We start from the raw sequence: 16,022 nt of genomic DNA, 5'->3' as shown, positions 1-16,022 counted from the left end.
GCCACTCAGGATTATACTGTAGACAGGAGCCAAAGATGGTAGCAGGAAATAACACTGCGCGAATGCGGCTGCGCAGCTCAGACCGCACTCGTTTGAGTGCTGGCAACCAAGATACAACAGTGCCCAGCATGCAATCTGAGGGGGCGTAATATTATACTGAACCCTTGGGCCACACCAAGAGTGCACTAACGCCCTCATTTTCAGAATTCGTCCAGACTACCATATTATCGGTCGCAGTGCGATCTGACAAAACATCAGATCGCACTCAGACCAATGTTATTCTATGGGGTCGTGCACATGTCAGATTTTTTCCTTGGATAGAGCCTGTCTGGGGAATAAAATCACGACATGCCTGAATTTGATCCAATATTCGGATCGCACTCGGCCATGCAAATTAATGAGTGCGTAGAAACCATCGGACTGCACTCGAATGACATCTGAGTGCAGTCCAATTTCCACAGACTGACGGAACGGAGGTGATCGAGACATTTTTTTTCCATCTTCTCTTCTTCCGAGAAAATCGGATCACACTGTGATCAATCTCTGATGTGATTAGCGTAATTGACCCAATTCTATCAGATTGGAGAATATACACAGGTGTGACCGTAGCCTCGTGCAAGTAAATCATGATTTTATGACAACTAAACCACCCGAAGCTTTACTACAGGTCTGATTTGGCAAGAGGCTACATTCCCTACATACTTGTATGTTTGGTTTAGTAGGCGTTTTGGGGGTGACAGACTCCCTTTCATGCAGGGGTCTCAAACTGAGTTATGTATTTGAGATGTACATAGAAACAATGTGAATTTGAAGGGCCGCATTCTTTGCAGGATGAGATGACATTTTTAGTGACACCATATTCTTTTTTGTATACACCTTTTGATAACTTTTTTTGGGTTGTTTTTATATTTTACTCTTTTAAATGGCATCCAGCGTATGGGTTACGGTACAGTTTTATAGCTTGGGTCATTATTGGTGATGAGAAATGTGCCCTTTTGTTGTTTTCTTTAGTTTTTACACAACACAGTTTTTAGTTCCTCTTTGTGCCCCCTAATTAGCCACATACAGTCATTTTGTCGTACAACTAGAATTATTTTAGCAATGGTGAGTATCATAAAACATAACTTTTAATGTTTGTAGATAGAAACCAAACAAAGCATCACATACTCAAATTAAAAATACTTACCGGTATATGTTCCAATATATCAGGTATCGACTATAGGACCACAGTGGGGGACAGTAAGTCAAAGAATGTATAAAATACTCAAGAAAAGACTCATTATACATACACGTCCCATATGGCAGAGGCCATCAGAACTCATGTGCAAGACATATAAAGAGGAATTTTTCAGGGCTGTGGTATAATAGCCCTATGTGCCTCATCCACAAAAAACTTCAAGCTGTCATTGATGTTAGGGGGGCAATACACGGTATTAAGAAGTGGGGTACGTGAACTTTTGATCAGGGTCATTTGGATGTTTTGGGTTGTCATTATGATTTAAAAATAGAAAACACAGTAGTTTGACAATAAACGGCTTCTCCCAACCACTAACCATGAGTGGAGAAAAAGGTTTGGTATTATCATTCATATTCTCTGAAAAAAAAGGCCAAGAAAGCAAAAATTCTGCCGGGGTATGTAAACTTTTGAGCACAACTGTACATTCAACTGAAAAGAATCGCTGACATCGGTGACCCCAAAGACCGGGCCGCAATCATCATGGGCGCTCCAGTGCGTGCGGACCGCAGATTTATACGATACATGTACCTGAAGTCCTGCATTCATTTGTAATACGCTGCATGATAAATTGGCCATTAGGTGGCGTCAGTAGGACACTTATGGGTAATATGGGAGGGGACTCCTTATGTTAAATCCTATTTTTGGTAAATTCTAGTTGTTGTTTTTTACAAAATACAAAATTTTTAGAGCTCCCCTTTCTGTCTGGGAAAATCCTGCCTACAAGTGAGACCAATAGATAAGAACATGGTTTACAGAGGTTTGTAAGATGTGACACCCATATGTCAAGGACTGATAGGTGAGGGGAGGAGGAGACCAGAAGAACATCAAAGACCTTTTGTAAGATTTCTGTGGGAAGTTCATTCCATAAAACAAGGCAAATTTTGATATTGTGATGCTAAGTGACATCAATCATCCCAAAGGAAAAAATCAAATCTGCCCCTTCCCACCAAAAATAAAAATTAGCAAAAATATGATGGGGCAACTGCACTTTATTTTATGTCCTGAAACTTCTCCATTATCACAAATAGAACAACACAGGTAGGTTTGCTAACGCTTTCTTAAAAAATGATTTTTGTGGGATGATTTTTGACTGACAGCATTCATTTTACTTTACAATGAGTTGAAGAACAGGGAAAATAATTACAAGTGCGGTAAAGTGGTGAAAAACAAGATCTGCCACTATTTTTTGGGTTTTGTTTTTTACAGAATTCACTTTGCAGTAAAAATGACCCGACTGTATAATTCTACAGGCAGGTACAATTGTGGCGATACCAAACTTGTAAAGATTTTATATTAAAATGAATATGGTGGGGAAAAAAAATTTGCAATGTGCAAAAAATTTTTTTTAACATTTCTGAACCCTGTAACTTTGATATTTTTCTGGCGATTGAGCTTGTTTTTTCTTTTTTTTTGCACGGTCAGCTGATGATTTTATTTCATGATTTTGGATAACATACAACGTTTTGATGGTTTTTTATTACAAATTTGGGAGAGAAGTGCGGAGACTAAAAGAGCGACAATTATGGCCTCTCTAATTTTCTTTGCTATATAGCTGTTAAATTTCATGGTTTACCGTAATTGACTTTTATGGACAAGACTATATTGATTTATTTATTTTGTTCACTTGTATATCACCATCATATTCTGCAGCACTTTACAGACATCATCGCTGTCGCCATTGGGGCTCACAATCTACATTCCCTATCAGTATGTCTTTGGAGTGTGGGGAAACCGGAGAACCCGGAGGAAACCCACGCAAACACGGAGAGAACATACAAACTCCTTGCACAATATAAGAAGAAATAATATATAATAATAATATTAATAATGTTATAATAATATAGACATTTGCGTCGCCATGTGCATAAAAGTTTGGTATATCAAGCCATGAGATTAAAGAGCTGTATAGCAAAAAAAAAAAAAAATTAGAAAGGCCAGAATTGCCCCTGCTGTTTTGGTCGCCATATCTCTCCATCAAATTTGTATTAAAAAGCAATCAGGCCATATATATATACACATATTCTTTTATTTATTTATTTTAAAAAGGAAAAAGAGGGATGATTTGAAGTTGTATAATATATTTTATTTAAATTAATCTACTTTATTTTATAGTCCCCTTAAGTGAAAAAATAATGGTCTCCTATGAAACCCTGCCTGTGGCTGAGCTTACTTAGGAGCACCGGAGAACCCACGCAAACACGGGGAGAACATACAAACTCCTTGCAGATGTTGTCCTTAGTGGGGTTTGAACCCAGGACTCCAGCGCTGCAAGGCTGCAGTGCTAACCACTGAATACAGCCAATGAACCCCGTTCATCTCAATGACGTCAGCGCGAGCGCCGTTGGTACCTTTTCCATCATGCTCGCACTGAGTTCATTGGCTCTGAACTCCGATGACCTTTCTGGTGACCTTTTCTCATGCTCACGGGTTCATTTGATATGAACTCCACTCAACTTTTTCACATCACCACGAGTCACTGAGCTGCACATTCTTGCGCAGCTCAGTGTCTCTGCTGGATGGCAGGCTGTATAGTCGCATAATGCAACAATTCAGCCTGCCATATAAATGGAGCAGCGCTAGAAGTGTCTATTGACAAATGGATTATTATCTTCACGTCGAGGACAGGTGAGGATGATTTTGCTTTATTATTTTATTTTTTTTTACAAGGGGCTTCAATGGATTGGGACTAAAGGTGAGAATAAATGTTAATTTTAATTCGATAAAGGAGTCTGTCATTTTTTAAAATAAAGGACTTTATTCTTGGTGTAATTTTTTTTTACAATTTGACTATGGCGTTAGTACTGGGGGCGTCTTATAGACACATCTCCATTACTAACCTCTGGGCTTGATGTCAGCTGCCAATACAAAGCTGACATCAACCCCAATACTATCACCCCACTTGTCAACACACCAGGGAAAATAGGAAGAAAGGAGGTTAATAGCCAGAATTGATGCATCTTATAGATGCGCCTTTTCTGGGGTGGCTGAGAGCTGATGTTTTTAGTCTGGGATGTGGCTAACATCCATGGCCCCTTCCTAGTTTACTAATATCAGCCCACAGCTATCTGCCTAGCCTTTGCTGGTTATTAATTATAGGGGGATCCTATGGTATTTATTTTTAGGGTCTACCATTTTAATAACCAGTAAAGGCTAAGTATACAACCGTGAGCTGATATTAATAGCCTTGGAACCTCCATGGGTATTACCCCCTTCCCAAGCTGTAGATATCTACCTCCAGCTGTCCACTTTCCCTCTGATGGTTAATACAATTTCAGGGCATCCCACGCCATTTTTTTCAGAAAATAATTTGTTTATTAATAAAATACATGTACAGTATGCTACACATGCAAAGCACTGAATATAGATCTCAATCACATATTTATATCTATCTATCTGTAGCTATCTATATAATTGTCTAAGGTCCACTTCTGTCTGTCTCGGAAATCCCACCTTGCTCATTGGTCGCGGCCAGACGGCCGCGCCCAATCAGTGAATTGGCCCCTCCCTACTCTCCTCCTGTCAGTGCCCCATCCATACTCCCCTCAGCCCGGGAAGACCCTCAGCCTCCGACCCATGTCCAGATGTGCAGTGTGCTCCGTGTGTGCCGGGGTAGTGCCAGCTGCAGGGCTTCTCCAATGCAGCGACTAAAAAGAGCTGGATGTGGTGCGCCCCCCGCAGACGCGGCTGGATGTGGTGCGCCCCCCGCAGACGCGGCTGTGTGTGTGTGTGCGCGCCGCACTCCGGTGTGTGCCTCCCTCCTCCCTGAGCTGTGGAGGTATCGCAAGGGCAGACCGTGTCCGATGCGCACAGCTCTCAGCATCCTCCTCCTGAGGTCTCCATAGCCCAGGCTCTCCTCACTCCCTGTCCCCCAACTCTGGGCGCCCCTTACCCCGCCTGTCTCCTTTCCTCGGAGCCTATCTGTCTGGAGAGTGTCTGTTCTGTTACCGTCCAGTCAGTGACTCCTCCTTCTCTCATCATAAGTCAAATCAAGGGAGATAAAAACCTCTCAGCTCCTGCCTCACACTGGGGGGAAATGTCGCACATTTGTCAGCTATGCATGTAATACGGAGATGCACACACGGTATAGTGTATATACTGTATGTACATATATACTGTACATAGTTTTCATTGTGCATATATACAGATACAGTACATATATGGACACATCTATACATAGATAAATACACATACAGTACATATATACACCTAGACATACAGTTGTGGCCAAAAGTATTGACACCCCTGCAATTCTGTCAGATAATACTCAGTTTCTTCCTGAAAATGATTGCAAACACAAATTCTTTGTTATTATTATCTTCATTTAATTTGTCTTAAATGAAAAAACACAAAAAGAATTGTCCTAAAGCCAAATTGGATATAATTCCACACCAAACTTGTGTAATTAACAGCACCTGTAACTTACCTGTGGCACCTAACAGGTGTTGGCAATAACTAAATCACACTTGCAGCCAGTTGACATGGATTAAAGTTGACTCAACCTCTGTCCTGTGTCCTTGTGTGTACCACATTAAGCATGGAGAAAAGAAAGAAGACCAAAGAACTGTCTGAGGACTTGAGAAACCAAATTGTGAGGAAGCATGAGCAATCTCAAGGCTACAAGTCCATCTCCAAAGACCTGAATGTTCCTGTGTCTACCGTGCGCAGTGTCATCAAGAAGTTTAAAGCCCATGGCACTGTGGCTAGCCTCCCTAGATGTGGATGGAAAAGAAAAATTGACAAGAGATTTCAACGCAAGTTTGTGCGCATGTTGGATAAAGAACCTCGACTAACAACCAAACAAGTTCAAGCTGCCCTGCAGTCCGAGGGTACAACAGTGTCAACCCGTACTATCCGTCGGCATCTGAATGAAAAGTGACTGACTGTATGGTAGGAGACCCAGGAAGACTCCACTTCTTACCCCAAAACATAAAAAAACCAGGCTGGAGTTTGCCAAAACTTACCTGAAAAAGCCTAAAACGTTTTGGAAGAATGTTCTCTGGTCAGATGAGACAAAAGTAGAGCTTTTAGGGCAAAGGCATAGAGTTTACAGGAGAAAAAAAGAGGCATTCAAAGAAAAGAACACGGTCCCTACAGTCAAACATGGCGGAGGTACCCTGATGTTTTGGGGTTGCTTTGCTGCCTCTGGCACTGGACTGCTTGACCGTGTACATGGCATTATGAAGTCTGAAGACTACCAACAAATTTTGCAGCGTAATGTATGGCCCAGTGTGAGAAAGCTGGGTCTCCCTCAGAGGTCATGGGTCTTCCAGCAGGACAATGACCCAAAACACACTTCAAAAAGCACTAGAAAATGGTTTGAGAGAAAGCACTGGAGATTTCTAAGGTGGCCAGCAATGAGTCCAGACCTGAATCCCATAGAACACCTGTGGAGAGATCTAAAAATGGCAGTTTGGAGAAGGCACCCTTCAAATATCAGGGACCTGGAGCAGTTTTCCAAAGAAGAATGGTCTAAAATTCCAGCAGAGCATTGTAAGAAACTCATTGATGGTTACCGGAAGCGGTTGGTCGCAGTTATTTTGGCTAAAGGTTGTGCAACCAAGTATTAGGCTGAGGGTGCCATTTTTGGAGTTTTGTGTGAAATGATCAATGTTTTGCTTTTTGCTTCATTCTCTTTTGTGTTTTTTCATTTAAGACAAATTAAATGAAGATAATGATACCACAGAATTTGTGATTGCAATCATTTTCAGGAAGAAACTGAGTATTATCTGACAGAATTGCAGGGGTGTCAATACTTTTGGCCACAGCTGTACAAGAATGCATTGCGGCAATGACCGCTGATAACGTAGCATCATGCGAGACCGCTACATCATCACGTGTTATTGCCGCAATGCATTCTTGGGATCGGAGCGTTGCGAGGAGCATCACTAAATGGCTGGCCTGAATCCGGGGGCCGCCAGAAGGTGAGTATAACTATTTTTTATTTTAATTCTTTTTTTAACAGGGATATGGTGCTCACATTGCTATATACAACGTGGGCTGTGTTATATACTACGTGGGCTGTGTTATATACTATGTGGCCTGTGTTATATACTATGTGGCTGTGTTATATACTATATGGCTGTGTTATATACTATGTGGCTGTGCTGTATACTATATGGCTGCTATATACTACGCGGCTGTGCAATATACTGCGTGGGCTGTGTCATATACTGCGTGGGCTGTGCTATATACTATGTGGGCTGTGTTATATACTAAAAAAGAAAGAAATGTCCAGCTTCACCGAGTCCGTAAAAAAGCGTTTTCTTTATTCACAAACTTTAAACATGGAGGATACAGACTTCAGCACAACCATATGGGTAAGAATCTCAACGCGTTTCTGGAGACTAGGCTCCCTTAATCATGATTAAGGGAGCCTAGTCTCCAGAAACCCATGATTAAGGGAGCCTAGTCTCCAGAAACGCGTTGAGATTCTTACCCATATGGTTGTGCTGAAGTCTGTATCCTCCATGTTTAAAGTTTGTGAATAAAGAAAACGCTTTTTTACGGACTCGGTGACGCTGGACATTTCTTTCTTTTTTTGGATCTTGCACGCCTGGACACAGCGGGTCCGTGCTCCCGAGGTTTGGTTGCTGTATCACGGGTGAGCTGGTTTATGTTCCTTCTTACTGTGTTATATACTACATGGCTGTGCTATATACTACGTGGCTGTGCAATATACTACGTGGCTGTGCAATATACTACGTGGGCTGTGTTATATACTGCGTGGGCTGTGTTATATACTGTGTGGGCTGTGCTATATACTACGTGGGCTGTGTTATACACTACGTGGGATGTTATATACTATGTGGTTGTTATATGTTATGTGGGCCGAGTTATATGCTGCGTGGGCTGTGTTATATACTATGTGGGCTGTTATATACTGCGTGGGCTGTGTTATATACTATGTAGCTGTGCTATATACTACATAGCTGTGCTATATGCTACGTGGCTGTGCTATATGCTACGTGGGCTGTGTTATATGCTACGTGGCTGTGCTATATTTCTCTGCTGTATTTGTGCATCATGAATTGTGGTATGTGTTAAAGAATGGGGCCCACTGAGACTCTTTCGCCCGGGGCCCTCAAAAACCTGGAGCCGTTCCTGGCTTCACTGATTGTTCGCGCCTGGCCGGCCGCGAACAATCAGCGACAGGCGCAGTCCGGCCGCGAATTGGCACGGGATCTGAACCACGCTTCGCTGATTGGTGGCGGCCGGCTGAATCCTGTGTATTCATTGCATTATTCTTAAATCTTCATAAATAAACTACATACATATTCTAGAATACCCGATGCGTTAGAATCGGGCCACTATCTAGTCTATTTATATCTATCTATATATGGTGAAAAATATTTGATTGGAAAACTATGTTTAAATGACACAGAGAATTATTCTATGTAAAAGCGCATGTTAAAATCACACTGATGGGGAATATAGATTGTGAGCCCCAATGGGGACAGTGATGATGTTTGTAAAGAGCAGTGAACTTAATGGCAATATATAAGTGAGTAAAATAACTAAATGCTTGGTTTAAATGACAAAATCCAGTGATGGGTCCTCTTTACAGGGTTACCAGTGGCTTGCGCTGGTCTCTGCTTTTAGAAATTGATGCTGACTGCATAACACAGCATTCGCCAAGTGTTGAGTGGACTCAACCAACAAGTGCTGGATAACTATGTCACACATCGAGAAGAAACCCATCCATAGGCATCTCTACAACTCCTGCAGTTAGGACCGGGTGAAAAATGGGAAACACATTAGAATTCTGGTATTGTTTTATTCATCATTCCAGGTGTATAATTTATTACCCAAGCTTATATTCCGTAGGGTAACTGAAAGAAAATTACCTTACAGTGATACTCTCAAGTTTGGAAGTTATCCTCTATTCATGGTATGGGGGATAACTTCCAAATCGCTGTGTGACTGACCACTGGGACCCCCATCCACCCTGAGCAATGGGGCTCTGAAGACCCACCTGGGAATGGAGTAGTGGTTGATCATGTGCATTGCCACTCCATTCATTCTTATGCCTGTGCCGAAGACCAGCTGAGTTCAACTCTCAGCTATCTCTAACATCCCCACTGAGAAGGAATAGAGCAGCACTGCACATGATCGACCGCCGCTCAGTTCACCTAGGGGTAACCAGAGCCCCTGATCTCAGGATTGGTTTGGATCCCAGAGGTCTGTGACCCAGCAATCGAGAACTCATAGAAAAACGAGGGAGGTCGTTCCCAGTTCCTTACAAAAACCCAAACTTTATTTTAGTAGGTTAAAAAATAGATTCCATATTGCAAGAGAACAAATGCCAACGCGTTTCGAACAGTGTGTCTAGCTCTTATTTCTCTGGATTATCTACATTTGTTCATAGCGGAGTTCTTTGCCCCTACACACCTTGAGCAGCAACGGTGAGCTGGTTTCAAATATACCTTTTCATTTTTGTGTTTTTGCAATCCGGAACTTGTCTCATATCCCACGGGTAGGTGATAATTTCCAAACTTGAGAAAACTCCTTTAAACTCTAAAGTATGTATTTTTTTAATCAGATGTTTTAAAAATGATCATTTAGGAAGATTATTTGCTTAAGAAAAACAAAAACTGTGATGGCTATATATCAACAAGAAAGAACAGATCGCAGTTATACATTCATTGTTCCCCAGCCAGCGAGACGTGTGCCATATAACCTGAAGCACAATGATACTTAAAGTCTGGATACATGAATTGCCGTATCTTTATGACCCGTCATGTGCCAGGAGGATAATATGAACTTTTAATGAGCTAAAAAAAAAAAAGTAAATGTTGTGATAACAACAGATGCCAGAGGAAGAACCACAGAGATCAATTGCAGCAAGTCCTAGTGTTACCAGACTCTCCCACACTTCTCTTCCTCTAATTTTATGGCTTGCTCCAGATGCTGGGCCTCCTAACACACTTCTATTGTCTGGGCCTAAGTGTCCTTCAGCTTCAGACTGTGGGAACCTCTACAGAGGAAAAACTTCACACTCCTGTATGCAAATACAAGGGTATAAAGGGAGGTATTGGCCATTCCCACAGGAACATTCAGTATCTGACCCAGCAGAGTAAGGACCTTCCCTGGGAACTTACCATGGCTCCTAATAATAGAACGGAAGACATGGGCAAAGAAGTGCGCAAGGTAAGAGCCTGCACCATGGCACCACTACAATAATGGAGATTACAAACTTGCAAGGATTTTTTTTTTATTATTAATGAGATGAAAAAAATTTGAAATTTGTAAAAAAAAAAAAAAATTTGTGGACTTCGTATTGAGTCATTTTTTATTTGGCATATGAATTTTTTTTTTACATCCTTTTGGCCTAAATTTTTTAATTTGCAATTTTTTACTTTTTGGAGAATTGCAAAATTATACTTATTTTTTTTTTTTTGGGGGGGGGAATTTTTAATTCTATTTAAGGGAATTTGTCACTTATGAATTTTCATTATGATTTGAAAAATTTAGAGTGATGAGTAATTTTTTTAGTTTTATTTGTAGAGTATAATTTTTAAAAATTTTATTACTTATTTTAAAGATTTGTTTCATACCAGATTTCAGTTTGGGAATCTGTGTTGATGCAAAAGAGAATGTATTTTAAGTAGTTGTCTGCCCCTTAGGGCATGTTTGGTTTATAGAAGTGGAGTCCAATGATAGGTCAATGGGATTTCCCAGGACTGCAAGTATGCAAGAACTTACTCAATGGATATCACAGAAACAGGGCTCCCTGTTCATATTTAGGGATCCTACACTCTGGATATGGATTACATAGCAGATATGGATAAATATAGGAACAGGAGCCTGATGTTTGTTGGTCTCTTAGGTCTCATTCATACATGTGGATGCTGGCGCGGTGTAAAGGCCCCTTCACACATAGCGACGCTGTAGCGATACCGACAACGATCCGGATCGCTGCAGCGTCGCTGTTTGGTCGCTGGAGAGCTGTCACACAGACAGCTCTCCAGCGACCAACGATCCCGAGGTCCCCGGTAACCAGGGTAAACATCGGGTAACTAAGCGCAGGGCCGCGCTTAGTAACCCGATGTTTACCCTGGTTACCAGCGTAAAAGTAAAAAAAAACAAACAGTACATACTTACCTACCGCTGTCTGTCCCCGGCGCTCAGCTTCTCTGCACTCCTCCTGTACTGACTGTGAGCACAGCGGCCGGAAAGCAGAGCGGTGACGTCACCGCTCTGCTTTCCGGCTGACCGACGCTCACAGCCAGTACAGGAGGAGTGCAGAGCACAACGCCGGGGACAGACAGCGGTAGGTAAGTATGTAGTGTTTGTTTTTTTTTACTTTTACGCTGGTAACCAGGGTAAACATCGGGTTACTAAGCGCGGCCCTGCGCTTAGTTACCCGATGTTTACCCTGGTTACCAGTGAAGACATCGCTGGATCGGTGTCACACACGCCGATCCAGCGATGTCCACGGGAGATCCAGCGACGAAATAAAGTTCTGGACTTTGTTCAGCGACCAACGATCTCCCAGCAGGGGCCTGATCGTTGGTCGCTGTCACACATAACGATTTCCTTAACGATATCGTTGCTACGTCACAAAAAGCAACGATATCGTTAACGATATCGTTATGTGTGAAGGTACCTTAAGGCTTGGGCCACACCACCATATTTTCTTTCATCCGATAGAATGGGGCAGATTATGCAAATCACACTCTGATCAAACTCTGATCACAGTTTGATCAGAGTGTGAACATAGTGTAATCCAATTTTCTCGGATGAGGAGACGATGGAAAAAAAAAGTCTCCATCTTCTTCATTCTATCAGTCCGTAAAAATCGGGCTGCACTCAGATGTGAGGTCCAATTTTTTTTTTTCATAGACTCATTGACGATCCCAGTATCAGATGTAAATTGGGAATGCAGCAATTTTTTTCCTTAGACAGACTCTGTTCGAGGAAATAATCTGACATGTTCACAGCCCCGTAGGATAACATTTGTCCAATGTTTTACCGGATCAAATTTGGATCGAAAATATGGCCATGTGCACGAGCCCTAATAATGAGAGATTCTTCTTTTCTGCAGCTGAGGAAGCCGGTGATTGAGAAGATGAGGAGAGATCGGATTAACAGCAGCATTGAGCAGCTCCGCGTCTTACTGGAGAAGGAGTTTCAGAGCCATCAGCTCCCCTCCAAACCGGAGAAAGCCGATATCCTGGAGATGACGGTCACCTTCTTGAGACAACAGCTCCACCATGCAACCAGAGGTGACTGATGTTATCCTCATCTCTAGCTATTCAATACCTCAAGCTGTCTTGATATACAAAAAGAAGGGGCAGGCCTGGTCAATAGGTCATCATATTCATGACATAGAGGAGACAAATTATATCTGAACCTACAAAAAAATCCAATCTTTTTTTCTTCAAAAAGTTGTAATTTGACATTCTAGGAAGGTGTATTCAGTCACATTAAGCAATTATGTGGAGTTGCTAAGGCCCCTTTCACATATCAGTTTTTTGCCATCAGTCACAATCCGTCGAATATAAAAAAAAAAAAAAACGGATCTGGCGACTGATGCCGCCGGATCAGTTTTTTCTCATAGACTTATAGACTGCGATGGATGGCCTCACATTTCATCCGTTGTTTGCCGGATCCGTCGAAAATTGTTTGTCCAGCGGCTGGAGACAACGGACAAAGTAACGTTTTTTTGTGTATGTCGAAAAAACGGACAGCGACGGATCTGTTTCCGTCCGTCGTTTGCTAGAATGGAAGCCTATGGCGCCGGATCCTTCAAATGATGGAATCTGGTGACGGATTCCATTTTTTTTTTAACTGAGCATGTTCCGATCCAATTAGCCAGATCCGCGTCGAGCCAACAGATTGTGACCGACGGCAAAAAACTGATGCGTGAAAGGGTCCTAAGACTTGTAGTTACTTGGTACACACTGTTAGGATACATGTACATGACTGATTATCTCAGACGAGTGCTATCGGTGGTTTCCAGGGTAGAACTCACACCCATGGTATTCTATAACTATGCACGTCAGATTTCTTCCTCGGACTGAGTGCTCCAAGGTAAAAACTAGGAGAGATGTCTGATTTTACTGAGAGTGTCAAATCAAAATTGGCAATGCAAGTCTATGGGTCCATGGAAAACATTAGACCGCACTCGGATGACATCTAAATGTGGTCCGATTTTGACCGACTGACAAAATCGAGAAGGTTGAGAAACCTTTTTTTTTTTTTTTCTTTCTCTCCAGCTCCAAGAACAACTGATGCCAGTCTGATAAAAATCTGATCAGAATAATCGTATTGTTCTTCTCGGATGGAGAGATTACGGTCGTGTGACCCTACCCTTATTATGAGTGATAGCCAGGGGCGTAACTATAATAGAGTCCCTAACGGACTCTCTATGGTAAAACAACTATGGGGCATGGTGGGGCTGGTATATGTCTGGTATATGTTGTGATTATCTAAGTAGGCATCGGATAAAATTTTATACATCCTATAACCTAAGGATATTATTTCATTACTGCATTACTTAAAGTCAATCAGACTAATAAAGTATATTTTCGTTCCATCATAGTAGTGGCGCCATACAAGCATTCCTTTCCCCTGTCTATGAAGGATATAGTATGCGCACCTCATGGAAAGCACCTAGCTACACAGAGGAGCATCGGGATGGATCCACAGAAACGCAGGGCTGCAAATGAAAGCAAAGGTCACCCCATGAAAAATATCAACCAAGTCATTGTGCAGCAGGGTGCCCAGGAATGCAGCTCCGCTGATCTATGGAGGCCCTGGTGATGACCTGGTATGCATATGGACTCTCATGTAAGATCAATACCGGGGCCTGGACCTCAGAGATAGAGATTTTATACATTAATGACTTGTCCTGTATTTTTCAGACATCGTTATGATACAATATTTTTGTACATGAAGATTGATATAGAGATGGAGTCTTAAAATGATTCGATACACCAAGTAAAGCATTCTTGGTAACAGTGATCTGCAAGCTGAGGGTCTCCAGTGTTTGGGGAACACAGCCACTAAAGATCCAGATCTGAAATGTTATATAACGTGGGGGAAGAGGCTCAAAGACACCCACCTGTTTGATCTAGAAAACTAAAAGCAGAGAAACGGTTTTTGGAAGTCTCCTTGTACAATATTAGGATATTCATATATATTCCTACTGTGAGTCTAAAGGCACAGGATCTGGCTCCGTGTCCTCGGCCCAGGATGGCCTCCTTGTTTCCCCATAAACAATCAGTTTACAATTTGTTGTGTGTTTGATAAACAGAGGAAGTTTCATGTAGTCTGATGGGAGATTTCCCTTCCGTGAAGGACGGCGTCTCGTGTCCTGTATGTTGTGGTCATTGGCATAAGCAAAGCTTGGCAACTGTGCTGGGATGAAAAGTTCTTTTCTGTGAAAAGTTATGTTTTTTTGCGATTTGCTTATTTTGCACCTTTGTGATGAAAAGATATGCAGTAATAAATAAATATGTTTTGTAAAAATTGATTTATATGGGATGTCTTTTGTTATTTTCTGTTGAGCACATAGAATCAAATGAGTCAATGTTCACCTCAATCCTAATGATTTACCTTTATTTATTTGTTATATGTATGATTTGTTAGTGAAAGCTGTGGCCGGTTTCTCCTATCCAACTATCTAAGTGTCTATCTAATAATAATAATAATCTTTATTTTTATATAGCGCTAACATTTTACGCAGTGCTTTACATACATTATTATCACTGTCCCGGATGGGGCTCACAATCTAAATTCCCTATCAGTATGTCTTTGGACATATTATCTATCTATCTATCTATCTATCTCATCTATTTATCTCTCTTTTTCTATTATCTATCAATTATCTATCTACTGTATCTTTCTCATATCCATCTATTCCGTATCTATCTATCTATCTAGTATCCATACAGCTCAGATGTAACATCAATTATCCATACAGCTCAGATGTAACATCAATTCTCCCTTACCACCACTATCTAACTACAGGCAGATTCAAGAAAATCTTTATTCTGTGTCTTTATTCTGTGTAAATAATCACAAAGTAAAGCAGCACTAATAATAATAATAAACGTATGGGTGTTACACACTTATCCCAGATCCAGTCTTTGCGTCCCTCACCCCAGTCTGTTAAACTCTGATCTGCTCCATGTTGGGCTTTGCAGATGACCTGGTGTGATCCCATGTGACAATTTGTCTGGGCCTATATAAGGGTACCATCACACAGTGGCATTTTGATCGCTACGACGGCACGATTTGTGACGTTCCAGCGATATATCCGTGACGTTCCAGCGATCTCGCTGTGTCTGACACGCTCCTGCGATCAGGGACCCCGCTGAGAATCGTACGTCGTAGCAGATCGTTTGAAACTTTCTTTCGTCGTCTAGTGTCCCGCTGTGGCGGCATGATCGCATGGTGTGACAAAGGTGTGCACGATATTGTATACGATGTGCGCATAGTAACCAACGGCTTCTACATCGCACATACGTCATGAAATTATCGCTCCAGCGTCGTACATTGCAAAGTGTGACAGCAGTCTACGATGCTGGAGCGATATTGTTACGATGCTGGAGCGTCACGGATCGTGCCGTCGTAGCGATCAAAATGCCACTGTGTGACGGTACCCTAAGGCTCACCAAGACACACACTGGTATCTTAATTATAATCTTTATTTTATTTGTATAGCGCTAACATATTCCGCAGCGCTTTACAGTTTGCACACATTATTATGGCTCTCCCCGATGGGGCTCACAATCTAAAGTACCTATCAGTATGTCCTTGAAATGTGGGAGGAAACCGG

General features: G+C 41.8%; 1 protein-coding gene across 1 annotated transcript; it reads left to right on the top strand.

The window, feature by feature from the left end:
* The first annotated feature begins 7,126 nt into the window (after positions 1 to 7,126).
* LOC138652227 (transcription factor HES-1-like) lies at positions 7,127 to 13,773 on the top strand. The gene is made up of 5 exons (XM_069742996.1): positions 7,127 to 7,158; positions 9,062 to 9,125; positions 10,142 to 10,384; positions 12,282 to 12,462; positions 13,456 to 13,773. Exons 1-5 carry the CDS (start codon positions 7,127 to 7,129, stop codon positions 13,491 to 13,493), a joined length of 558 nt encoding a protein of 185 aa, XP_069599097.1. The 3' UTR covers positions 13,494 to 13,773.
* Positions 13,774 to 16,022: the final 2,249 nt, after the last annotated feature.

This window comes from Ranitomeya imitator, chromosome 10 (genome assembly GCF_032444005.1).
Source record: "Ranitomeya imitator isolate aRanImi1 chromosome 10, aRanImi1.pri, whole genome shotgun sequence".
Classification (NCBI taxonomy): domain Eukaryota; kingdom Metazoa; phylum Chordata; class Amphibia; order Anura; family Dendrobatidae; genus Ranitomeya; species Ranitomeya imitator.
This window is presented reverse-complemented; position numbering and strand designations above follow the sequence as displayed.

Excerpts from the sequence above, each read along its gene's own strand:
- LOC138652227 (XM_069742996.1), top strand. The coding sequence starts at position 7,127 with ATGGCTGGCCTGAATCCGGGGGCCGCCAGAAG. Across the intron at positions 9,126-10,141 it reads GAAGTTATCCTCTATTCATG|ATGCTGGGCCTCCTAACACA; the intron begins GTATGGGGGATA and ends GGCTTGCTCCAG. Across the intron at positions 12,463-13,455 it reads GCTCCACCATGCAACCAGAG|CTCCAAGAACAACTGATGCC; the intron begins GTGACTGATGTT and ends CTTTCTCTCCAG.